This window comes from Perca flavescens, chromosome 11 (assembly GCF_004354835.1).
Source record: "Perca flavescens isolate YP-PL-M2 chromosome 11, PFLA_1.0, whole genome shotgun sequence".
Classification (NCBI taxonomy): Eukaryota; Metazoa; Chordata; class Actinopteri; order Perciformes; family Percidae; genus Perca; species Perca flavescens.
The window spans coordinates 20,681,549-20,702,809 of NC_041341.1; the positions used below are offsets into that span (position 1 = coordinate 20,681,549).

The window sequence follows — 21,261 nt, forward strand, 5'->3', positions numbered from 1 at the left end:
AATAGCAAACTGAATATCTTTGGGTTCTGACTGTTTGTCAAACAAAACCAGCAATTTGAAGATGTTCCATTGGGCTTTAGGAAATTGTGATGGGAATTTATCACAATTTTCTAAAGCTTCTAGACCAAACAATTGATAACCTAATCGGCAGATTAATGGAGATCAAAAATGATTAGTTGCAGCCCTTCTTTTGTTTAGGATTATACTTGTATTGGTAAGAAAAGTCCACAGTAGGAATCAGTTTTTAAGAATTTTATTACACTTGACAATTTCCACAAGAAATACATTCACTTTGAATTAAATCTATAAAACATACATTTCAGTTTATTTTCACCATCTTCCCTTTGGATTCTGCACATGGAACAAAAAGTCTTATTTCAGTGATGACCTACAGACAGTACAGTGGATGCTACCTGAATGCCACAACAGTGAGAAGAGGTGAAGAATCAATTGAACAGTCATTTGTGCCCCTTTACTTATTGTGAAATGATAATGTGTACCTAAATGTCATTCCAAAAAGGACAGAAGCATTTTGATAGAAAGTACTGAAACTAGACACAATTATACACAACAGAAAAATGTATTGATTGCATGCAAAATGTGCGTTGGCCCCTTACATTCATATGACACTGAGCTAGCTGTGCCTTCCTTGCATAGACTTTCGGCTTAAAGTAAGACAGTACAACTCCATAGAAACAGTAGTAAACTTTGTCCTTTGTCAATCTACTCCAGGACGCATAAGACTAAAAAGAACTCTTTGGCTGCATAAAATTATTTTTTTTATCAAAAAATAAATATACAGTACAGTGTGCAGAAGTATTTAAATATATACAAAACTTACAAAAAAAACCAATTCATCTATACAGTGTAACAATTCAAATACATGAACCCAACTAATATCTGAAAAGAAAAGATCACTGACGTTCAACAAATGAAAATAAAAACAAAGTTCAGTGTGTTTGTGGCTTGAGATTGTTTAAAACAAATCAGGTTATACCTGTCTGCAAAAATCATTTGGAACAGAAAGAAATGAGTTACGAGTAACTCTCATCATCAACCCAAGTCGTCATCCACTGCTTTTTTTCAAAAGAATCAAGCATGACTTTTCCATCTTTGTACTCAAGCGTTTCTTTTCTTATCCGCACTGCGTGGTAACGAGGGACGCTGTCCTCTTGTTTGGAGCGTTGGAAGAATCCACACTGGGAAGGGAGATTTCACACACACATGCATTATTAAAAACGGATACATTTCAGAAATATTCATGCACGCTGTAGACAACAAGAGGAGAGATGTTCAGGAATGTTAAGCATGCTTTGCCGTTTTTAATGGGATGTTTCAAACTGCCAAGCAGTGAAAGCGGTGATGTCAGCAAAAGCACCTGCAGGGCAGAACAATTACCCCAAAAAAAGGAAAATATTAAGCCTGTTGGTAAAAAATAAATAAAAATAAAAAGCATTGATTTCTTGGCAAAATTCAGAGACCCATATTGTATAAATATCAGAAACTTTAACATTGTGTCAATTCAATATTTATTTTATGTTGTATTTAGGCTAAAAGGTTTTTGTGTAATGTAAATTTTCCTGTTCCATCAGCTTAGTACAATATGCGTCTGATTGAATTTTCTGCATGAAGTCGGCTGATTTGGCTGGAAAGTGAGTTCATTAGTCTCTGCAGTAATCACACTTCATGCTGACAGCTTGGTTTTACCCCTGTTCAGAGTATAAATCAGGCCTCAGCAGAGAGTTTGTCCTTGTCAGAGGGCTGAACATGGATCTCTGCCTTGTGATATGCAGCATCGTATTGGTCTTTTGATGCTCTCTTGAAGAAACCACACTGAGGGGGAGCAAGGGGTGATGAAGTGTTAAGAGTGACAAACTGAATCAGTTCTAATAGTCAATAGCCGTTATGATTTCTTCCATCAAAACACCAGAGAAAATACTTTTTATTAACATAATACTTTATCTGGAGAGTCCAGTGTTGATGCTGAAATTTCACCCGACAAAAACTAAATGTTACAGAACATCTACAGAATATTGTAACCCCCTAAACTAACCAGCTGAATTAACTATTATTTGTATAGACTATAGACAGTACTCTATTTGTTCTAAATGTATTTGGTATTATAGAGAGTATAATGTAAAATCACAAGTACAACTGCAATTTTTCAATTTAAGTGTTGACTAATCTCTTCATTTTTTGATTTCCAATTAATCACTTATTATTTTTTAGTCTAGAAATGTCAAAAAGTATGGTTACCACAGCCTGAAGTGGGGCCGTCAAAATGCTTAGTTTGACAGCCTAAAGATATATAAAGTATTCACAATAATATGAAATCAAAGAAAGCTGAAAATCATATTATTTTTAAACCTGTAACCAGCAAATAAAAACTAGCAAACAAGGTGAATAAATTCCTTTTTCAAGTCGTCTTTCTCATATATTTTACTCTTCACAAATTACACCTTTTCTGATCTAATGTCCCTTTGGTGCTTGATGAAGTTTATGTTTTATCTCCTATTTTCATCCTGTATTACCAAATATGGGTGTCATGAAGGTGTAACGTCCCGGAATCTCACCTTCCAGAGCAGAAACACCAACAAAGCCAAAATCAAGATGCCTGCAAGAACAGCCACCAGTATGATCCACCAGGGAACTCCACTCAGCTGTGCTACTGCACCTTCAGGGGACACTGCCACTGTGACCTGCAATAAAAGGCCAAAGCCAGGAAAACCAAGAGATGAGAGATAGGATCAAGATAGCAATCAGTTAATAATTTGTTGATAGCTGTCGAGGTGCTTACATCAGTGTGAGGAGTTCTCAGGATCATGTTTTTAGCCTGAGTATGAAGGACGAGTGAGGCCTTCACAACGATGTGCAAGTTTGAAATAGAGGCGTAATCCTGCGTGAAAACAAAAACAGCTGCTCAGGTAAGACAGTCATACCAAATCACAGACCAGACAAACAATTCAAATACAATGTGTCACCTCAATAAAGGTTGAGTTCCAGAGGCGAGACCTGAGTTTAACTGCTGTACCGTCCATGCCCTGTAGGGGGCACTTGAGCACCACACATTTGGTCTCACTGTCACATGTCTGGGAAGGAGAGAGTCCATTACAGTCAAAGCAATCTATACTTTTATAAACAGTGATAGATGAAGTATCCAGATCCTAACACCACACTGTTAAAAAACTTGCTTGATTGTTTGATTTGTAAAAATTCTGAAAATAGTAATACATGCTTGTCACAATGACCCACAGCCCAATAGTCCAAACCTTAAACTTGTTAGAAGTAAATTGAAATAGTCAAAAGGAAACGCAGCAAATGTTCACATTTGAGAAGCTGGAGCCAGGAAATGTTTTAAGAATAAAAATCGAAATAGTTGACAATACATTTCCTGTAAATCGACTAATTAGTTAATTGACTAATCGTTTCAGCTGTACTTGTGTAAACTGTTGGGTAATCTAATTTATTAGAAAACATCATATTTTATAAGCTCCTTGTATGTTTTGTGTGCAAAAATCTGAATTTTTAAAGTAAGTAGTAAAAGTAGAAAGTGGCATTAAAAGAAAAATAATTATGAATACGTATCCAAACATTTTTATAGTACTTGAGTAGATGTACTTTGGTTTCTAAACAAATGTGACATAAAGACTCACCAAAACTTTTTTTTTGCCTGACAGGGAGGACATTGTGCCAACAGTTTTTCTTTCTCCAATTTCACGCTTTGTCCTGGACGCAGAAGTCTCCTGAAAGCACATTTCTTCTCATTAACTCAAAGTGAAGGTAAGCAGACTTGCTCATTTCACTTCAAGTGCATGACAATAAAGGTGGAAGAAATACTACCTGGATGTGTTTGAGAGAGTTGATTTCAGACTCGGGAGAGCAAAGGATGTCCTCCGGTCCTGTTGCAGTGACCTTTACCAGGTACAGAAGCCATTTACCGTCTTTGTTCCATTTGGGCCACTGAATGTGAAGTGAGGCCCGGACAGAAGACTTCCACAAGTTGTTTATCTGAAGGAGAAATCAATATCTCACAATTTCATATACTAAGACTATGAAATTATATGACAGCTGTGATTAAAAAATCATATATAGAAGCAGGTCAGATGAATACACTTACTCTGAATGTGTAAGTAATCAAACTTCCAATCTCTTCTTCTGTCTTCATGGCACTTTCACCTTTCACAACACCTCCAAAGGAAACCTGATTAGGGCTGACTTCCCTGATGAAAACAAAGCAAAAATCTGTATGCGCATACTGTTGGAGTCACTTTATATTTATCTGTAGTCAAACTATAGTTTAACACACTTACCCACTGACCGACAACGGCAATTCAATGATTACTTTAGCCTTCACTTTAACAGGGGCAATATTTTCTTGCACACTTGTTCTAAAAGAAGAAAATAATACACCAATATGGTAAAATAGTTTTACTTATGTTAATGGAAAACCTATCTGAATATACAGAAAAAAGCATGTAGCAGCAGTTCTTACGTTTGGAGCTGCAGGTCGATATCAATCTCTGTGGTGTCGAGAGCCATACCCACAGTGCTCAGGATGATGTAAAATGTAGCCTAGTGTGAAAAAAGGAAACATTTGAAGTACAACAGCTAAGTGGCAGGATGAACATGTGAATCAAGTTCGTACCTTAGAGTCTCTCTTAAAAGGATTCCCCAGCTCACAGTCTGCTTGAGAGCCATTCTGATTGGCTGTACAGATGATTGGCTTTTCCATCTGAAAAAGAACATATTGTACATTTTGAACAGCTGGATATTAACTATAAATCTTAAATTCAATTAATACGTAAGAAAGTAATTAGACCATACAGTTTTGGCATATTGTTTTAAAACATTCTGACAATGGCAATGGCTGTCAATTGGCTGATTTATGTTGACATCTATTGGATGCAAAGTTGTGAGGATTTGCTGGTTTTAGCAAACTGAATATCATTGGGTTTTGACTGTTTGTCAAAGAAAACAAGCAATTTGAAGATGTCCCACTGGGCTTTAGGAAATTGTGATGGGCATTTATCACAATTTTCTAAAGCTTATAGAGCAAACAGTTGAAAATCTAATCGGCAGATTAATGGAGATCAAAAATGATTAATTGCGGCCCTTCTTTTGTATATGATTATACTTGTATTGGTAAGAAAAATCCACAGTAGGAGTTTTTAAGCATTTTATTATATTTGACAATTTCAACAAGAAAGACATTCACTTTGAATTAAATCTATAAAACAATCTATAAAAAGCTCTGCTTTTGCTTGAATGTGGGTGTTGGACCGCGGTGAAGTTATCTTTAGCTCATCTCTCAGCCTTCACATTTAATCTAACTGCTGGGGCCTGGATTAGGGATCATCAATCATTCACATTTATTGCCAAAATGTATCACTACACAGGACACACATCTTCATATGAGATTTTACTGCTTCTTCTATTTTGTCTTAATATTAGTCATGGAAAATACATGTTGTTTTTCATAACTTCCATGTATTGTGACTCAATACCAACATGAAGGCCCGCCTATCACTTAACTGGACACACAGGACACAGCTCTTCATATTGGATTTTAGTGCTTTCTCTATTTTCTATTAATATTTTTATGGAAAATGTATGTTTTGTTTTTAAGTTGGTTGTATTGTATTGGTTGTATGATTGATAGTCAGTAGCCAATAGCAGATAGCAAAGTGCCGTCTTTAGTAAAGGAATATTTTGTTGGTTTGGAAATGAGGTCTCTGTGGTGTGATGACAGGTTAATGCAGTTTTTAGATGATGACTTTGTCTGTTTAATTTAAAAGGTCTACCATATAACATCATCAGAATCATCATCATATACATTTTTCCCTGGTCTTGTTTACCGTTGTTTGATGTGAGCGGACTCCAGAATATGACAGCGTATCTGGGAAAGTCCCCACCAGCTTTGCTTCGTAAGCATCATCTTCATTCATGTTGTTGACTGTCACACGCAGAGCTACGTCCTTCCTCTCGTAATTTAGATGAAATACAGGGACGTTGTTCTTGCTGAAAATACACAAACATAACCACCCACCCCCCCCTTAGGTTGAGTTTTATAGAAAAAGAAACCATTATAGTATGGTACCATAACCACTGCTCATTTGTGGGCTACATCCACTTTTTTGATGTAATGTGCTGGGCAGGTTTCATACTGTCGACTTGTCTGAGCTTGCTTTCTTGCTATGTTTTCATATCAGTGGGTTGTACGAGCAGTGAGACTCCACCATACAGCCTACAGAATGTGCTGCCCAAAAACCAAAACAAGAACGAGTTAGTGGTGGCAAAGCTGGCTGTATAAGAACAAGCAGTTTTTTTTAGTTTTTTTAACTTTACACAAAGTGATTTGATTGAATGTTAATATTAAAAATGTTGTTTCATGCAGATTTAATTAATGCAATGAATGCATTTTACCTCATTTTAAGACCGTTTTTTAAGTATCACATTTTACTCACATGGGTAATGGGGAGTACTCATCTAGGTTGCTTTGTTTGTAGTATAATTTATACTCCATCTTCAGGTTACTCCGGCAAATATGATCACTTCCACATCCCTCTTTTACAAAGTTGACCTGCAGCAACATCAAATAACAAATCCATATACAAACTTTGCTCCACTGTGAACCTTTTGTCCTTACCTTAATAATAAGTGTTGCAGTCTGAATATTTACCTCAATGATGTCTCTGCTCGGCTGAGAGGAGTCTAGTATGGGCATGAGTTGAGGAAGGCCGTTCCTCGTCTTCTGTCGCTTAGTACCCGCAATTTCTGCAGACACCTCGATGGGAATGCTGCGCATCTTGTCCTTAATATTGTCCTGTTCAGAAACAGCCACCATAGTATGAAGCATAATATCTACTTCTACATGGGTTTTATGATACAGCAGTCATAACTACTATCTTGAGACTGTTATGGAGAATATCAAATATAATAAATAATACAATTTGACAATATATTCTGTGGCTTTTACCATCCCTGCATACATACCCCACATTGACTGCAGAAAATGTAGCAAAAATGTGTGTGTGAATTACACAATGTTTTGATTTTTTTAGCTGTAATTTTTTATTATTATTGATTAATTAATTGATTAATCCTTTGGTCTCTAAGTGTCAGAAAATAATGCAAGAACACGTTTTTTTCTAAAGAATTAAATCAACAGTCAAAACTCAAAGATATTTAATTTACGATCACATAAAGAAAAACAACAAATCCTCACAACTATAGAACCAGATAATGTTTGGGATTTTTAATTAAATGTACTTAAATAAAATATCTGAGATTATTTATTGATTATCAAAATAGTGGATGATTAATTTTCTCTTGATCAACTAATTGTGCAAAGAAGGACTTGCTATTTATAGGTATATATATATATATATATATATATATATATATATATATATATATATATATATATATATATATATATATATATATATATAGGTTATATTTAGGTAACGGAGATCAGCCAATCAGCGCCTTTGTTTAATGAACTAATTGTTTCAGCTTTATAACATGTGCATGAAAGGATTTAAGAATCTGACAGAAAAGGGAATTGTTTGGTATGCAAGAAAAAAGCTTGCAACTTATTCTTGTGACATCAAATTTATGGATAAATGGTACTTTTCTGTTTGACCAGCACCAACATATTTTGCGAGCAGTACTGGCTGATTGTGATTATATAAGTTCCTCCAACAAGCGCACACTAACTCATATTGTTCCTGACTGTTGCTCTCTGAGTGGATTATATCCTGCAAATGTGTTTTCACTATGTGGCAGACATGTTTTACCTTCAGTTTGGCTGTTATCTTGATGCATGTTTTTTGGTTCTGGCCACGGAGGTCCAAGGTGCCATTAAACTGGTAGTCTGTTTCAGTGCGGGATTTGTTCAGGAACATCACTCTGGCAGGAAGCCCCTGTTTCCTGCGATCTCCATCCGCCTCGACAGAGTAGCCGATAGCTGCAGCGAAGAGGGAAGCATGTGTAAAAGCAACTGAACAAATTTTTTTTTTTTTTTTTTTTTACCATTTCACTTACTTAGTCTTGGGGTGTAAGATTCAGGGTTTGCTTTGTAGGTGAAGCACGCGTCCACTGCAAAGCTATGGATAGGACATGGATTATTATTATTTTTTAAATTCTAATTCTAACAGAGGAAGTTTTGATCATGAGGTGTGTTGAAATGTAAGAATATTAGGAAACCTACCAAATGCTGTTACCACAGGTTTTAATGGTAAGGTTAATTTCCTTTGGAGATATGTTGATATCTTTCCTGATGCTAATAACTGGCCGTGCCCTGAAAGAAAGGTTGTTAAATGAAATTGTGATACAAATCAGTAATGTTTTGTTTAAATGTACTTATATGTGTAACAATTACCTGTAGATCAGAGCTGTGTCCGACAGAGAGCCAACAGCCACGTCTGGATAAGAGTTTCTGTCCAAGTCCATGTTCCCTGCCAGAGAATATCCAAAGAGTTGCAGGTTGTGCTCTTTTCCTGAAAGGATCTGTAATGAAGGAGAAATAATTCAAGAACCGGCACTGACAAATTCTCAGATTTCAAAAGAGGTACCTCAGTGATTTACTATCCGCATGTGATTTGTTGTTAATATGAAAATATTAGGGCTGCCCTACTTAGTCAATTAGTCGACTAATCGGTGGTTTTGGTCTTAGGCCGGCTGCACACTGGCTGCGTGGCGTGAGTGTGTCAGCTGCATGGCGTGTCCGTTTTTATTTCGACTCCCATGTTAACAGGTTAGAGCTTGCACACTGTCTGCATGACACGCACGTCTAAAACACGTGCAAGCTAGAAATAGGACCGACGCCTATTTTTCACGCGACACGCAAGCGTGTTGGAAGCGTTTCCAGGCAAAATAGAACAGGAAAAGATGTTTATATGTCATTTTGACACAAATACATTTAATAAATGACATTGCACCTGTCAATTACAGAACTAAATATTCTGTAGCCTATTTTGCTGTCAATACTGCCGACGTTGTCTTTGTTGTAATCAAATCAGTATATATTTATGTTTAACATGGTATTTCACTTTATCAATGGGAAACATACATGTGTACAGACAAAGCTAACAGCAGCAGCGCCGCATCAGACACGTTTCTGGTGTGTAAAGACAGAAAACACCACGCAGCCGCCACGCAACTGACACAACGGAAACGCCACGCTCACGCCACACAGGCAGTGTGCAGCCGGTCTTAGTCGACTAAGATTTCTTAAGTTGATAATTAATTTTGTATGCTTATTCATACTTACTCATTTCCAAGAAACTTATAAGCACATTTCTGGTGAACACAAGATTTAAAGTGGTGCTTTTGTAGGATTAATTGTGGATAAAAAACTCAGTTTTACAAATGGTTAATTAACTACATTTATTTTGGGCTTTTCTAGTCTTAACCACCTCTCAAAGCGCACAGCTCTGTCAATTAAATCAACTAATCGATTAGTCACCAAAATAATATAAGTGTTAGTCGACTAACAATTTCTTTAGTTGAGGACAGCCCTAGAAAATATCGATTACAGCCACTTAAAAAAAAAGGTTCACAAAACCGACCTGTGCAGGACTGGTTTTGATTCCTTGTGCAGAGCCGTGATAAATGTAGACTTTTCCTGCACCGCCGTCATCATAAGGAGCTCCGATGGCAATGTCTGTATGAGAAAGAAACAACTTTACGTTACAGAGACTGATAGAGAAAAACGTATATAAAGCTACAAAATGACAGCTAAATGACCTTCATATGTGTCTTGATTGATGTCTCCAATGTTCTCGACTGCCAGTCCAAACATGGAGTCCTTGGTCCCGTTTAGACGGACAGGAGTGATTCTTTCCCACATTCCTGCCTGGTTAATGTAGACGTAAACAGCTCCTCCGATGTCTCTGTCCTTCATGTAGAACTGAGGGGCTCCTACAACTATGTCTTGCCATCTAGATCAGAGATCAGAGGTAAATATTTAATATCGTACAGAATATGAAACAGATAGAGAAAGTCCACTGTGAATGGAAGGTTGAAAAACGTAGTAAATAATCTGTATATTAAAGCAAAATAAACAGGGTGAAAAAGTTTCCTACCCATCACCGTTCAGGTCAACCACAGCCAGGTCGTATCCAAAGGAGGAGGCGAGTCCTGGCCCGTACAGAGTGTGTTCCACCAAAAGTCTGACGGAGGCCTCGTTCTCTTTCTTCAGCAGGACCACGGCTCCACTGTGATTAGCTCTGGGTGCTCCAGCCACCACCGTCAGGCCACGACTCTTGGTGATGCTGTGTCCTGAGTCGAGAGAGAATCCTAGAGAGGTTGTAGGATGTAAATACCTTTATGTTACACTGAAGAACAGGTTTCTTTTTACTCTTTTTTTTCTCCCCTGATTTTTGAATAGTGACTGCCCCTGTTTTGCTGTTCCCAGGGCTACCTCCCATTGTTGGACTGATGAGACAACCTTATGTCTCAGTCCTTTCTTTACACCTGCCAGTGAGGTGGCTTCAAAACCTGCCCAGATTCCCAGTGTCCTTCCATCTCCATGCAGTTGCCCTGACCAGCCAGTAGGAGCTGCCAGTGCAGCAACCAGGACAAGATCTCTCTCAGCTTCTAGAAACACTGCACATTATTACTGCAGTGTTTCCAAAACGTTTTGTGTCATGCCTGTTTTTTATGCCTTTTTTTAGATGGACGGTAGCGAGATAACAAACAAGTTAGAAAGAGAGGAGTGATATGCAACAAATCCCACTAATCTTGAGGCTAAACTGGAAACTATATTAGTAAAACACTCATGCTCAAATTTGTAAGCAATGCTATGACCTCCAACAGAAGTAACTACAGTACATCTCTGTACCAACAGGAAACAATAGATCCACAAATATAGCTACATCTGTTTTGTGGTTAGACACCCACCAAGGTAGCTGTTGGCAGGTACAGACACGAACCCGGGGTTCAAGAGATGGTCGTCTCTAAATTCATATGGGCCGTCATCATACACTCCCATCTCTAGCAAAGTGTTGTTCTTTTGCTCCACTCGTACAATGCCTGTAGAAATGTTTATTTTAGAATATAAAACACTGCATTAATTATTTTAACAGAATGAGAAATGGGATTCTGCCAGTAAATACTGTAAAGTGTGTGTGTGTGTGTGTGTGTGTGTGTGTGTGTGTGTGTGTGTGTGTGTGTGTGTGTGTGTGTGTGTGTGTGTTACTGACCTTTCCAGTTGTAAGCTCCTGGTGCTCCAAACACCACATAATGGTAGTCCTTGGTGAAGGTGGCAGCCAAACCCTGCTGGCAAGATCCAAACATCTCGTGGCCTCTGGCTCTGCCCTCGCAGAATTTCCAGTTACCTCCATCCTCATCAGAGGACGAGTCAATGGTCAGGTCCTGACTCAGGACATAACAGCGCCCAATGATGTCCCGGGACTCTTGAGGGGTGTTCACAAACAAGCGCCTCTGATAGCGATGAGCACAAGTCTGGAATTACACAACACAGCTGAGTATAAGCTCATACCTTAATAACAGATAAGACCACACCAGGACTGGAGGTTACTGGGAACGATGGTTCAGACGCTCAGTTTGACTCACCACAATCTTTCCCCCAGGTCCCTGGCTCTGAACCGTCACCCCCATCCATTGATTCTCCTTGTTCTCAACAAGTACGTTCTCTTTCAGAATTTAGCAACACAAGACAAAAATGTGAGCATTTATATTCATTCTTGACCTTTGGACACAGTACAGTAAATGCAGATAGATAACTCACCTTTACTATCAAATTCAATGCGCTCACAATCATTGGACTGTGTGATTTCACACTTATAAAGGCCTCCTGTAATGTTAGCGGTCTGTTTTCCCAAAGCTCTGGCTCTGGGTGCACCAATCAACAGCCTGAAGAAAAAGAAAAGAAAAAAATATTCCAAGATTTAGTAGTTTAGATTTAGTTTAAAAGTACTGACATTTACTTTTTGACCTAGCTACCTGTCATCACCTTCACCAGCTACACCATCAGAAAGACATTTTCTACATTTCTAAGCTGTAGAGCAGCAGCTTGTTGGATTTAGTACATGTATGTGAGAAGATCAACAGTGACTGTGACATTGGTGACATCTCCTGTCTATAAAAAAAATGAAACATGTCTTGTGGCTGCTGTCTGCCAAGCTGACATTGTGGCTACTGTTGGAAAGGAAATTGGTTTGGTTGAGTTTGACGGTCAAGTTGAAAAAATTGTCAAAAAAGTCTAGAAAACAGCCCATTGACAGTATAAGCTAACATTTGTTCCAGATGAACATTTTCTCCTATTAAATTGCATAATTTAGTGCTGCAAATATCTCTAAAACTATAATTGTCAGTATCAACAAGTTAAGTGGTTAAGGTCATGTCATACTCCTCTGTCTCTGTTTCCTTTCTGAAGATATGCTGTCACTATCAAATAAAGGCAAAATAACAGGCAAAAAAAAAAAAATTAACAATATAAACGTGACAAATTAAAAGGAAAAACATGGATTGTAGTTGCAGTCTCAAATAGTTCCTATGTGAGAAAGAGAAAGATCTGTTGGGCAAATATGATTTAAAAAAACAAACAGTTTAGGACAGAACAGGAGACCCATGCCCAGTACTTTAAGGGAATGGCATGGTCCAATCTGTCAAAGACCATGCTTGGGTCTGAAAGCAAAAGATTCAGTACTGTAAAACGTTTTGAAACAGTTGGTTAATAGAATTAGCTGCGTGTCACAAATCCATACTACATACTAATTCTAAGCAAGGTTTTAGTATAGTAGTGTTCACAGTGTAAATGTGACTAAATGTGACTAAAGGAGGTATACTCTGGACGCTACATGTTGCACGCATTGCATGATTTCCAGATGATTTTTGTTCATTTCCAGAATGATTTTTGCTAATAATATCTGCTAAAACAGTATGAAAGTATACAGTATGTAGTTTGTAGAATACATTTCAGATACACAGCGAAGAATCACACTGGCTCTGTGCAGCTAAATGATAACGTCAGGCTCATTATGACAAGGCTAACAGGCTCATGTTTAGCAATTATAATATTCACCAACATTCTATATTCTACATGTCTTTGGTTAATGCACATATTGCATATTTCATAAGAATGATGATTTATTATGTTCAGCCTTTGGAAAGTTGGTTGTGTACAAAGAGCTGTTGTATTGTGTGGTAAAAAACAAAACTTCGGTACAGGACAGTAGACTATTGTCCTGTCATTCTGCGGAGAGCAAAGGAGAAGTGAAGCAGACAATTTGGAGCATGTTCACATAGTTCAATCATCGGTCATTGACCTCATCTTTTCCTGCTAAACCCAGTCTCAACAATGTGTTTCAAGGGTGACAGCAGTGACTGGGACGATCAACACTTTTCTTTTACATATCAACAGTACTAGACAGACACAAATCAAATAAATCACAGTTGTGCTTTCTCTTTGTGTATTACCCCATGCATGTGTTACTGCAAATGAACATAATTGGGGACAACTGGGACATAATTGAGACCTGTACTCACAGAAGTATCAAAATAAGTGTTGCATCTTGACAACTTGCGGTCAACTTGCTGACCGCATTTGTAAGCTTTTACATACTGTCACAACTTGCAAGCTGTACCATTCTGAAGCGGAGAGAGAAAACCAAAACTGGTCATACTTCCTCTCTTTGGCAGCCTGCACAGAAAAGTCATACTGAGAAATCAACAGAGAGGAACATTTCTTTCAAAGAAAAAAAGTCCATTAATCTTGGTGATGTAGTTATATCATCTTATATAAGACTAAAATTCTTAGGTCACAACTTTTGTAGTTAACCTCTGAGTTGCTACATCTTGTCAATCTTGGCGGCAATTGACCGTTGGCTAATCCCCTTAATAGCTACTGTTACGTCTCATGCTTTCTGTACTTGCACGGCATATACACAGTTTACATTGATAATGGAGACATGTTTGCCACTTATATTTCACTGGCCCCTTTCTTTTAGACAAACAAAAGCAGGCTTCCAATGTTTTGCTGGCGACCGCCAATTTTGTCGGCTGAAATGATCAGTTGTAGCTAATTCAGTAATTTAGCTCTGAGTTGGTTTAAAACGCTGTCTCTGGATGACGTTTTCAGCTGACTTTATTTTGAATAAATAAGACAGTGACATACCGAAAATATTATTATTATTATTATTATTATTATTATTATTATTATTATTATAATATTATGCATATGAATTGAAGAAACTTTGTGTCATGACTTTTTGTGTGTGTGTGTGTATGTGTGTGTGTGTGCGTGCGTGCGTGCGTGCGTGCGTGTGTGTGTGCCTTAACTATTAACACAAAATTCTGAAATGGGAAATGTATGGTGAGCATCCACAGACCTGACAAACTTGAAGTGACCTGCAATGTTCTTTTAGAGACTATAACTAGTCTCTACTACAACTGAGACTAGAGAGAGAGGGCTTGATTTGGATTTGCACCAAAATACTTAAAACTGTTCTTCTGCTGGAAGCCTGAAAATGACATCAGACTACTGGATCACTAATGACTTGTTAGCCCAAATCAATTTTTCCAACCTGAAAAAATAATAAATGAAAGTATAATATAATTTGTATGATTGCCAAAACTACTGAAATAAGAGTTTTTATCTTTGTATGAAATATAATTGAATATGATTTGTGTCACAATGGGTAAGCTGCACTATCATGTGCGAGTTGACCAGCCTTCTTATTGTGTAGGACTTTTCTCAAAGGACTGAGAGGAAATCCTCTCCACCCTTTTTCTCCTCCCTGTGACTCTGCAGTTCCCTCAGTAACCTATTGATCTGTGGGATGGCCCTGTGGCTCTTCATTTGTTAAACAAGGACTCTCCTGAGGAGGTCTGATGTTAGACTGAAGACCAAACTGCAAACCCTCTCCTCAAACAAAGCCCAGTGAAATGCAAATACAAACAAGAGTCTTTACAAAGTTCAATTCAGTTTGACATTTCAGCTTCTGAGCTATGGTAGTTTAGTTTAGTGCTACGAGAACTGCAGCGCATTAGACACATTGACAATGTTGTTTTATAAATCTTAAAATATTTACCAACACATCACTGCAAACTACAGCCAGAGAAACAACCTCAGAGTTGAACAAATACATTACATAGATTTAGAGCAGCAATGAATAATTGATTAGTGGATAAAAAGCCAATGAATCAGCAAGTATTTGGATAATCAATTGTAGTTTTACAAGCAAGAATGCCAAACATTTGCTGGTTCCAGCTTTTCAAATGTCAGGATGTGATGCTTTTCTTTGTCATATACGATGGTCAACAGAATATCTTTGGGTTTCAACTGTTTGTCATATACTGTACAACTGGCTGTCAAAATAGATCACCTTCGACTGTGGGAAACTTCAACAGGATCAATCAGCATCTTTAATGAAAATAATTGTTAGCTGCATACTTATTTAGATTTATCAGGTGTTTATGGAGGAACACACCACATTTATGAAGAGACAGGTGAAGTAAAACACCTCCAACATAACAGCCGAGCTACTCTGGAAAGTGACAGTTGTGGAATTTTGCAAGTAACTGAGGGACAACATTGACATTAACATGCAACACGCCCATCTAGCTGACACTAGTTTTTCAGTTTGGAAAAAGGCTAAATTCCTTTATTTTTTCTCACTTTCTGCAGCAGAAGATAGTGATGCTTATATAGACTCCTAGAATGTAGCTTTAGATTAGTCAGAAACATCATACTCGAAACAAATCAAACCGTCTTGCCAAGAGCAAGATTCAATTAAGGCTGCAGGCCGTATTCTTTACACTACAACTGCTACAGAGCCTGAATCCAGTATCAGCCAAGGTACAGTGTGAAACCACGTCCCATCATGCAGCATGTCTTTCAGTGCAGTGTGAGTTTACATAGTGATCTCACTGGTCTTTGTTAACAGATGTGGTCCAGTACTCTTACAGCTGTGCACTCAAAGCCACAAGAACGGCTGCAGCTGTTCTAACTCTTACAGTTTACACACTCAGAATTCAAAATTCAAAATCTACTAGCCAAATGCTGGTAAAATATGAAACTGGCTGGATTGTATTGAGTGGCTCATCAAATTTGAACATTCACTAGCCATTTGGCTGGTAAACAAAAGAGTTAATTTTGAACCCTGCACACATACACTTTGATGGTGCTGACCTTTGATTGGCTGGGTACACATCACAGAAGAAATCATGAATATTCACCACAGATAGAGCTCAACTTTAAGTAAAGAATAAAGTTTAAAACAGAAGTCCCATCTTAACTGTTGACCATATTTTAAGCTACACAATCTCTTTCAAACTCCAGTGTGAAGTTGACTGGAATGTCTTGACTGATGATTCACTGATGTGTTCAATCTATCGAGTTACATGTGCACAGATGGCCGTGCATGTCCAGTCAAATGTCCTTTTTCTCTGGTTTCATTCAGAGGATGTTATATCCACATCATTAACCCAACACATTATTCATGGAAGAGACACCCAGTCGCCTCTTTGCAAGACGCCACATTATGTTCATTCTCATGTTGAAACATGGATCTCCTTGTTTCTTCCTGTCATCACAAACAAATGTAAGAAGGAAGACATAATAACAAAATTAACAATGTGAGAAGCCAAGCTATGCATTCAATGAATTAACCCATTAGAGGAAAAACATGAGTTGCATAAATGGTTGTAAGCAATATGAATAACAAATCACTTTAACCACCAGAAGATTTGTTTTTTAATATAGTAAAGTGGGGAAGGTTTGGCTTTCAGCTCTGAAGGGATGAAAGGCCAATTGGGGTTTGACATTAGAGGAATTTAATCTAACTAGTCACACATGTTACTCACCAAACATATTCAGCGATTAAAAAGGACTTCTTTCTTCACATGTGAGTTATTATAATCACATTAATGTATGCAGTGACAGCCAGTAGAGTTTTACAGCTGCTAGTGATCATCAGAAAGTCGTCTGTTTAAGAACAAAAGAGATACTGGCAGTGTGTGTGACACACTGCTGGTTTCAATGTGCCTCGCAGCTTTAAGTTAGAAAGGGCTGTTCATTACCTACTTCTGTGTGCTCTACTGAGCTTTCACATGACTCGTCTGGTTGATAATCTCAGGGTCACTTGAAGATTTGGAGCTAATATGGCCGAACAGGGGGAGCTGCTGTCTGTTGCAATAGCATGCTGCGTAGAGTGTACAGTAACAGACTTTCAACCAGGATGTGACTAAAGTGTGAATTCTGGTTAAGCAATTCATTGTCAGAAAAGCTGAAACAATTAGTTAATTATTTATTAGTCAGAGAATTGTTTACTATGATAAATGACAAAAAGAACAGTAAATCTTCACAGTTGAAAGTCAGAACCAGCTATTTTTTTGGCCTTTTCCTTGAAAAACTATTAGCAAATCTGTTGCAGATTAATTTCTTTTTATCAAATAATTACTGGTGCCTTCAATCACTTTTAAATCGTAAGCTAACCTAAGCACATACCAAAAATAACTAACTGGTGCAATAGCGTTTCGATAGCTTTTGTACGCGTTGCCATAATGTTGTGTAGTATGTTTGCTAAAACTGGAGCAGCTTCCTCATAGGTAAGCATGTAAGCAAGGTGAATCTTCACTCTCTTAATTTTACTGGCTGAAAACCAACCATCAGGCCAGTGTCACATTTCAGCCTCTGTTTGCCCAACAATATGACTTTCACTCTCTTTACACTTGTCAACTCTGACGAATGTAGAAGTGACTCTTTTTAAGATGCAAGCTTCTTTGTGCACAAAAGAAGCCTTGTGGGAAAAAACCTACATTTTAAAGACAGCTTCCAGTTTTGCATGACCATACATTCACTACACAATGAGCTGCCTTTGCGCAATAGCCAAAACACTAGTTAGATAACATTCCACAAGTTAAGACTAATCTATGTGATCTTTGGGAAATATATTAGTCCTGTTATCAGGGCTTCTAAGCCATGCTTTGTGCTGCTGCAGGGCCCTGTGCCAGCTAACCAGTGGATGATAAAGTAGCTCTCTTGCATGCAGCCTCACGCTGGTCGCAGGCTTGGACATGCCACGGCCTCTCCTCACTTTACCCCCGTTACACTCTGGTGGCAGGTTGACCAGGCTCACTGCACTACACTGATGTCTTTTCTGCCCCCTCAGGGCTGGCCAAAGGAAATGATTTACTGTTACATAGCTTAACCGGGAATCCTTGAAATGCTGCTTTACAATTTAACCGTTGTTTACTCTTATTTTCCCACAAGTTTCATGCGTGCATATATTAATGTCGACATGAAATGTGCGCACACCATTAGTGGGAAATTACTGATATTAACAGGAAAAAATCTATATGCAACACTTGCACAGAATACTTTGAAAAGGCTGTGACTACAAAAACAAGTTTAACCATCTATCTCGGGCTAAACCTAACCATCATTTTAATTTCAATAACATGCCAGAAAATAGTAAGCCCATGGTTCAAACTAACAAGTCTCACCAATAGTCCAAAGATGTTCAATTTGAAATAAGCAAAGCAGCAAATCCTCACAAGCTATCCAGAGAATCCCTTTTTGTCTTGACAACTGCCTAAAAGATCAATTGATTATCAAAATAGTAAGCTACATATAGACCAACAGTTACAGCTCTCCTCTCAGTGCTCTTTCAGCTGACCTACAGGCACATTTGCATCACAGTTAAAACCATTGTTTATTCACTTGTTGTCTTTAAGCTCCTTCCCAGTTCATATTCAAAGCACCACAGGAGACTTTTCTGTTGAAAATTAGAACAAAAACACGATAAGAAACACTATGGCCTTTACTATATTAACGTTTATAGGTTGAAGCAATGCCTGACATCACAACCAGTGATAAAAATATGTTTATTAGTCTTGCAAGGGCAGAATCCCTAAATTAACAAGATGTTTCCTGCCGAGGATAAGCTTATTGTAGATAAAAGAAAAGTTAAGATTGACTTCTGTCAGCCTATTTAAACTGAACCTGTACCCTCAGGTGCGCTTTTGAACAACAATCACAGGCAGATGAAAGCAAACGGAGCAGTAGAGATGTACAGTTAAACACAAAACTCACATTCTTTCATCCGGGTTGAGTTGCCTGTGCATGGCGAGAGAAAACCCGAACAGACTGCCCGGCTCTCCGTCTTTTCTGATGACATGATTGGTGTCAAGGTTGAAGGCGAGCACCAAAGTTGGCTCCAGGAAATAAGAATAAAATAAAAGTGATATACAAACGGCAGACGGTCCTCCCTGTAGCAGCAGCATTGCAGCGCAGTCCAGATGTGTCCAGTAGTCCAAAGTGAAGAGCCGCTGACCCCGACGCTCCGCTCCGCTCAGCCCGGTGCCGTTTGACTGAAGGCTGCCGCTGCTTGTGTTCCCCCGCCGGGCTCTGCGCTCCGGCTCCACAGCGCCCCCTCCGGTTACCAGGCAAGGCAAAGCAGCTTTATTTATACAGCAGCAACAGGGCAATTCAATGTGCTTTACATGAAACATGAAAGAGCAGTTATAAAACAATTAAAAACTATTTAAAAGACAAGAATACATACAGTGCAGTATAAGAATTTAAAGAACTGAGAGATAAAATACGCGAATAAAGAACAGTTAAAACAAGTTAAACCAGGACGAACAGTAGCCTACTGCTGAGGGGAGTCGCCTGGTAGAGGACAGTCATGGAAGACAGTCGGGTTTTTCCTCGTCAGAGATGGTTGAGAAACACTGGAGCAGCTTTGGACAAAATGAATATCACCAAAATCGAATCTTATCCACCTGACATATGACAATTTAAATAATTTGACCAGTTTTCTCCCTTTCCTTCCAAATGCCTTATTTAAAGAGTCAAAAACACAATGATAATTCCATTAGAACCAAACTACTGTATGTGTATTTTAACATTGAGTAGCTTGTGTGGTTCTAAAGGGCTATGATATTTCATACATCTATCTTGCAGGTAATATAATAAAACAAATGACAGTCAAGGAAACACTAATTAGGTTTGTTTTACTATTTCAGTTGGATGGAAGCAGATTTTTATTTTAATTTTATTTTTATTTAACCTTTATTTATTCAGGGAAGGTTCACTGAGAGGCAACCTCTCTTTTGCAGGAACGCCCTCACATTCACACAGTTGCACACATTCTTACCTGGAAGCTGCCCAGTACAACCACAGTCTGATCTGCTGGCCACTGAGCAGCAGATAAACAGCAGATAAACAGCAGGTGTTTCAGTCAGCTGTACAAATAAACCTCCCAGATTCAGTGAGACATGGGGACAAGCTGCTGTAGGTCACTAAAATGGCTGAACTATCTTTGGAAGGATTGGAATTTCAATCACTACAGTATCAGGATTTATTGGAACACTCTGATTTACATGTGTGACTACTTGGACATGGAAAATATATTCTGGTTTGGGGGTTGGTCATCATAAAATATTAATGCACACTCATCAAAAACACCTGCTAAGGACCATGTTCATAAATAAGTAAGAACTATTCAGAAAAGGTTTTTCGGTTCTCCATTCATGAAACACGTGAGAGATCTTCAGTCACCTCAGGACATGACAAAAGCTTATCTTTGCAGTTTTGTTTTATGATCATCCAGGTTTAAGAAATTCAGCTCCACAAGGATCACCTTCATAGTTCCTGAAGACCTGGCATTTAAGAGGGTTGAGCTTTCCACCCACCAGCAGCAGTATTTATATTCTGAGTGGCAGCTTTGTTATCGTCCAAACCTGCAGGAAATATAAAACAGCTTCATTGTATGGCCCACTCACATTTATCAATGTATCTACTAGTGTTTGATGCTGGTGTGAAGTTTGAACCAGCCTGGGCCACAATCCCTTAGGACACAATGTGGGTATTGTTTTTTTTGTGTGTGTGTGTGTGTGTGTGTGTGTGTGTGTGTGTGTGTGTGTGTGTGTGTGTGTGTGTGTGTGTGTGTGTGTGCGTGTGTGTGTGTGTGTGTGTGTGTGTGTGTTGGCAGAGGGGGGTGCGTTAAGCTATGTGAATGGCATCTCTGTTGCTGTGGGTTTGGTAACAGATGCATCAGATCTTGACACATCACAAGCCTCTTCGCTGATGTAACCAGTCCGGTGACCTCTTCTACTGGCCTCTCATTAATTAAAAATAATTGTTTCATTGATAGATACATCCCCTTATTCATACAACCAACGTCTCAGTAGGAGATAACAGACTTAACTTTAAGCACAGTTGTTATAATCATTTTCAGTCTCTAATTCTGCTGTGTAATGATGTATGATTTTTATGAATCCTTTACC

General features: G+C 38.3%; 1 protein-coding gene across 2 annotated transcripts; it reads right to left on the bottom strand.

The window, feature by feature from the left end:
• Positions 1 to 237: 237 nt before the first annotated feature.
• itga6a (integrin, alpha 6a) lies at positions 238 to 19,396 on the bottom strand. Of its 2 annotated transcripts, XM_028591583.1 has the most exons (26): positions 19,064 to 19,396; positions 11,756 to 11,880; positions 11,581 to 11,660; positions 11,208 to 11,469; positions 10,906 to 11,037; positions 10,089 to 10,302; positions 9,751 to 9,944; positions 9,573 to 9,667; positions 8,384 to 8,511; positions 8,213 to 8,302; positions 8,047 to 8,108; positions 7,800 to 7,969; positions 6,680 to 6,823; positions 6,465 to 6,580; positions 5,856 to 6,018; positions 4,646 to 4,732; positions 4,493 to 4,572; positions 4,311 to 4,388; positions 4,118 to 4,220; positions 3,841 to 4,008; positions 3,654 to 3,743; positions 2,982 to 3,089; positions 2,798 to 2,896; positions 2,574 to 2,699; positions 1,708 to 1,833; positions 1,112 to 1,199 (listed from the first exon to the last, which is right to left on the bottom strand). In XM_028591583.1, exons 1-25 carry the CDS (start codon positions 19,252 to 19,254, stop codon positions 1,726 to 1,728), a joined length of 3,213 nt encoding a protein of 1,070 aa, XP_028447384.1. In that variant the 5' UTR covers positions 19,255 to 19,396; the 3' UTR covers positions 1,112 to 1,199; positions 1,708 to 1,725. The 2 variants fall into 2 exon arrangements, with proteins under 2 accessions (XP_028447383.1, XP_028447384.1); XM_028591582.1 differs by lacking the exon at positions 1,708 to 1,833 and having other exon boundaries at positions 238 to 1,199.
• Positions 19,397 to 21,261: the final 1,865 nt, after the last annotated feature.

What these genes read in the sequence shown, in the direction of transcription:
- itga6a (XM_028591582.1), bottom strand. Translation starts at nt 19,254, where the DNA reads ATGCTGCTGCTACAGGGAGGACCGTCTGCCGTTTGTATATCACTTTTA. An exon ending in ACCTGTGGTAACAGCATTTG is followed by an intron (nt 8,109 to 8,212) that starts GTAGGTTTCCTA and finishes TCCTATCCATAG; the next exon opens with CTTTGCAGTGGACGCGTGCT. An exon ending in GGAACTCAACCTTTATTGAG is followed by an intron (nt 2,897 to 2,981) that starts GTGACACATTGT and finishes GTTTTCACGCAG; the next exon opens with GATTACGCCTCTATTTCAAA.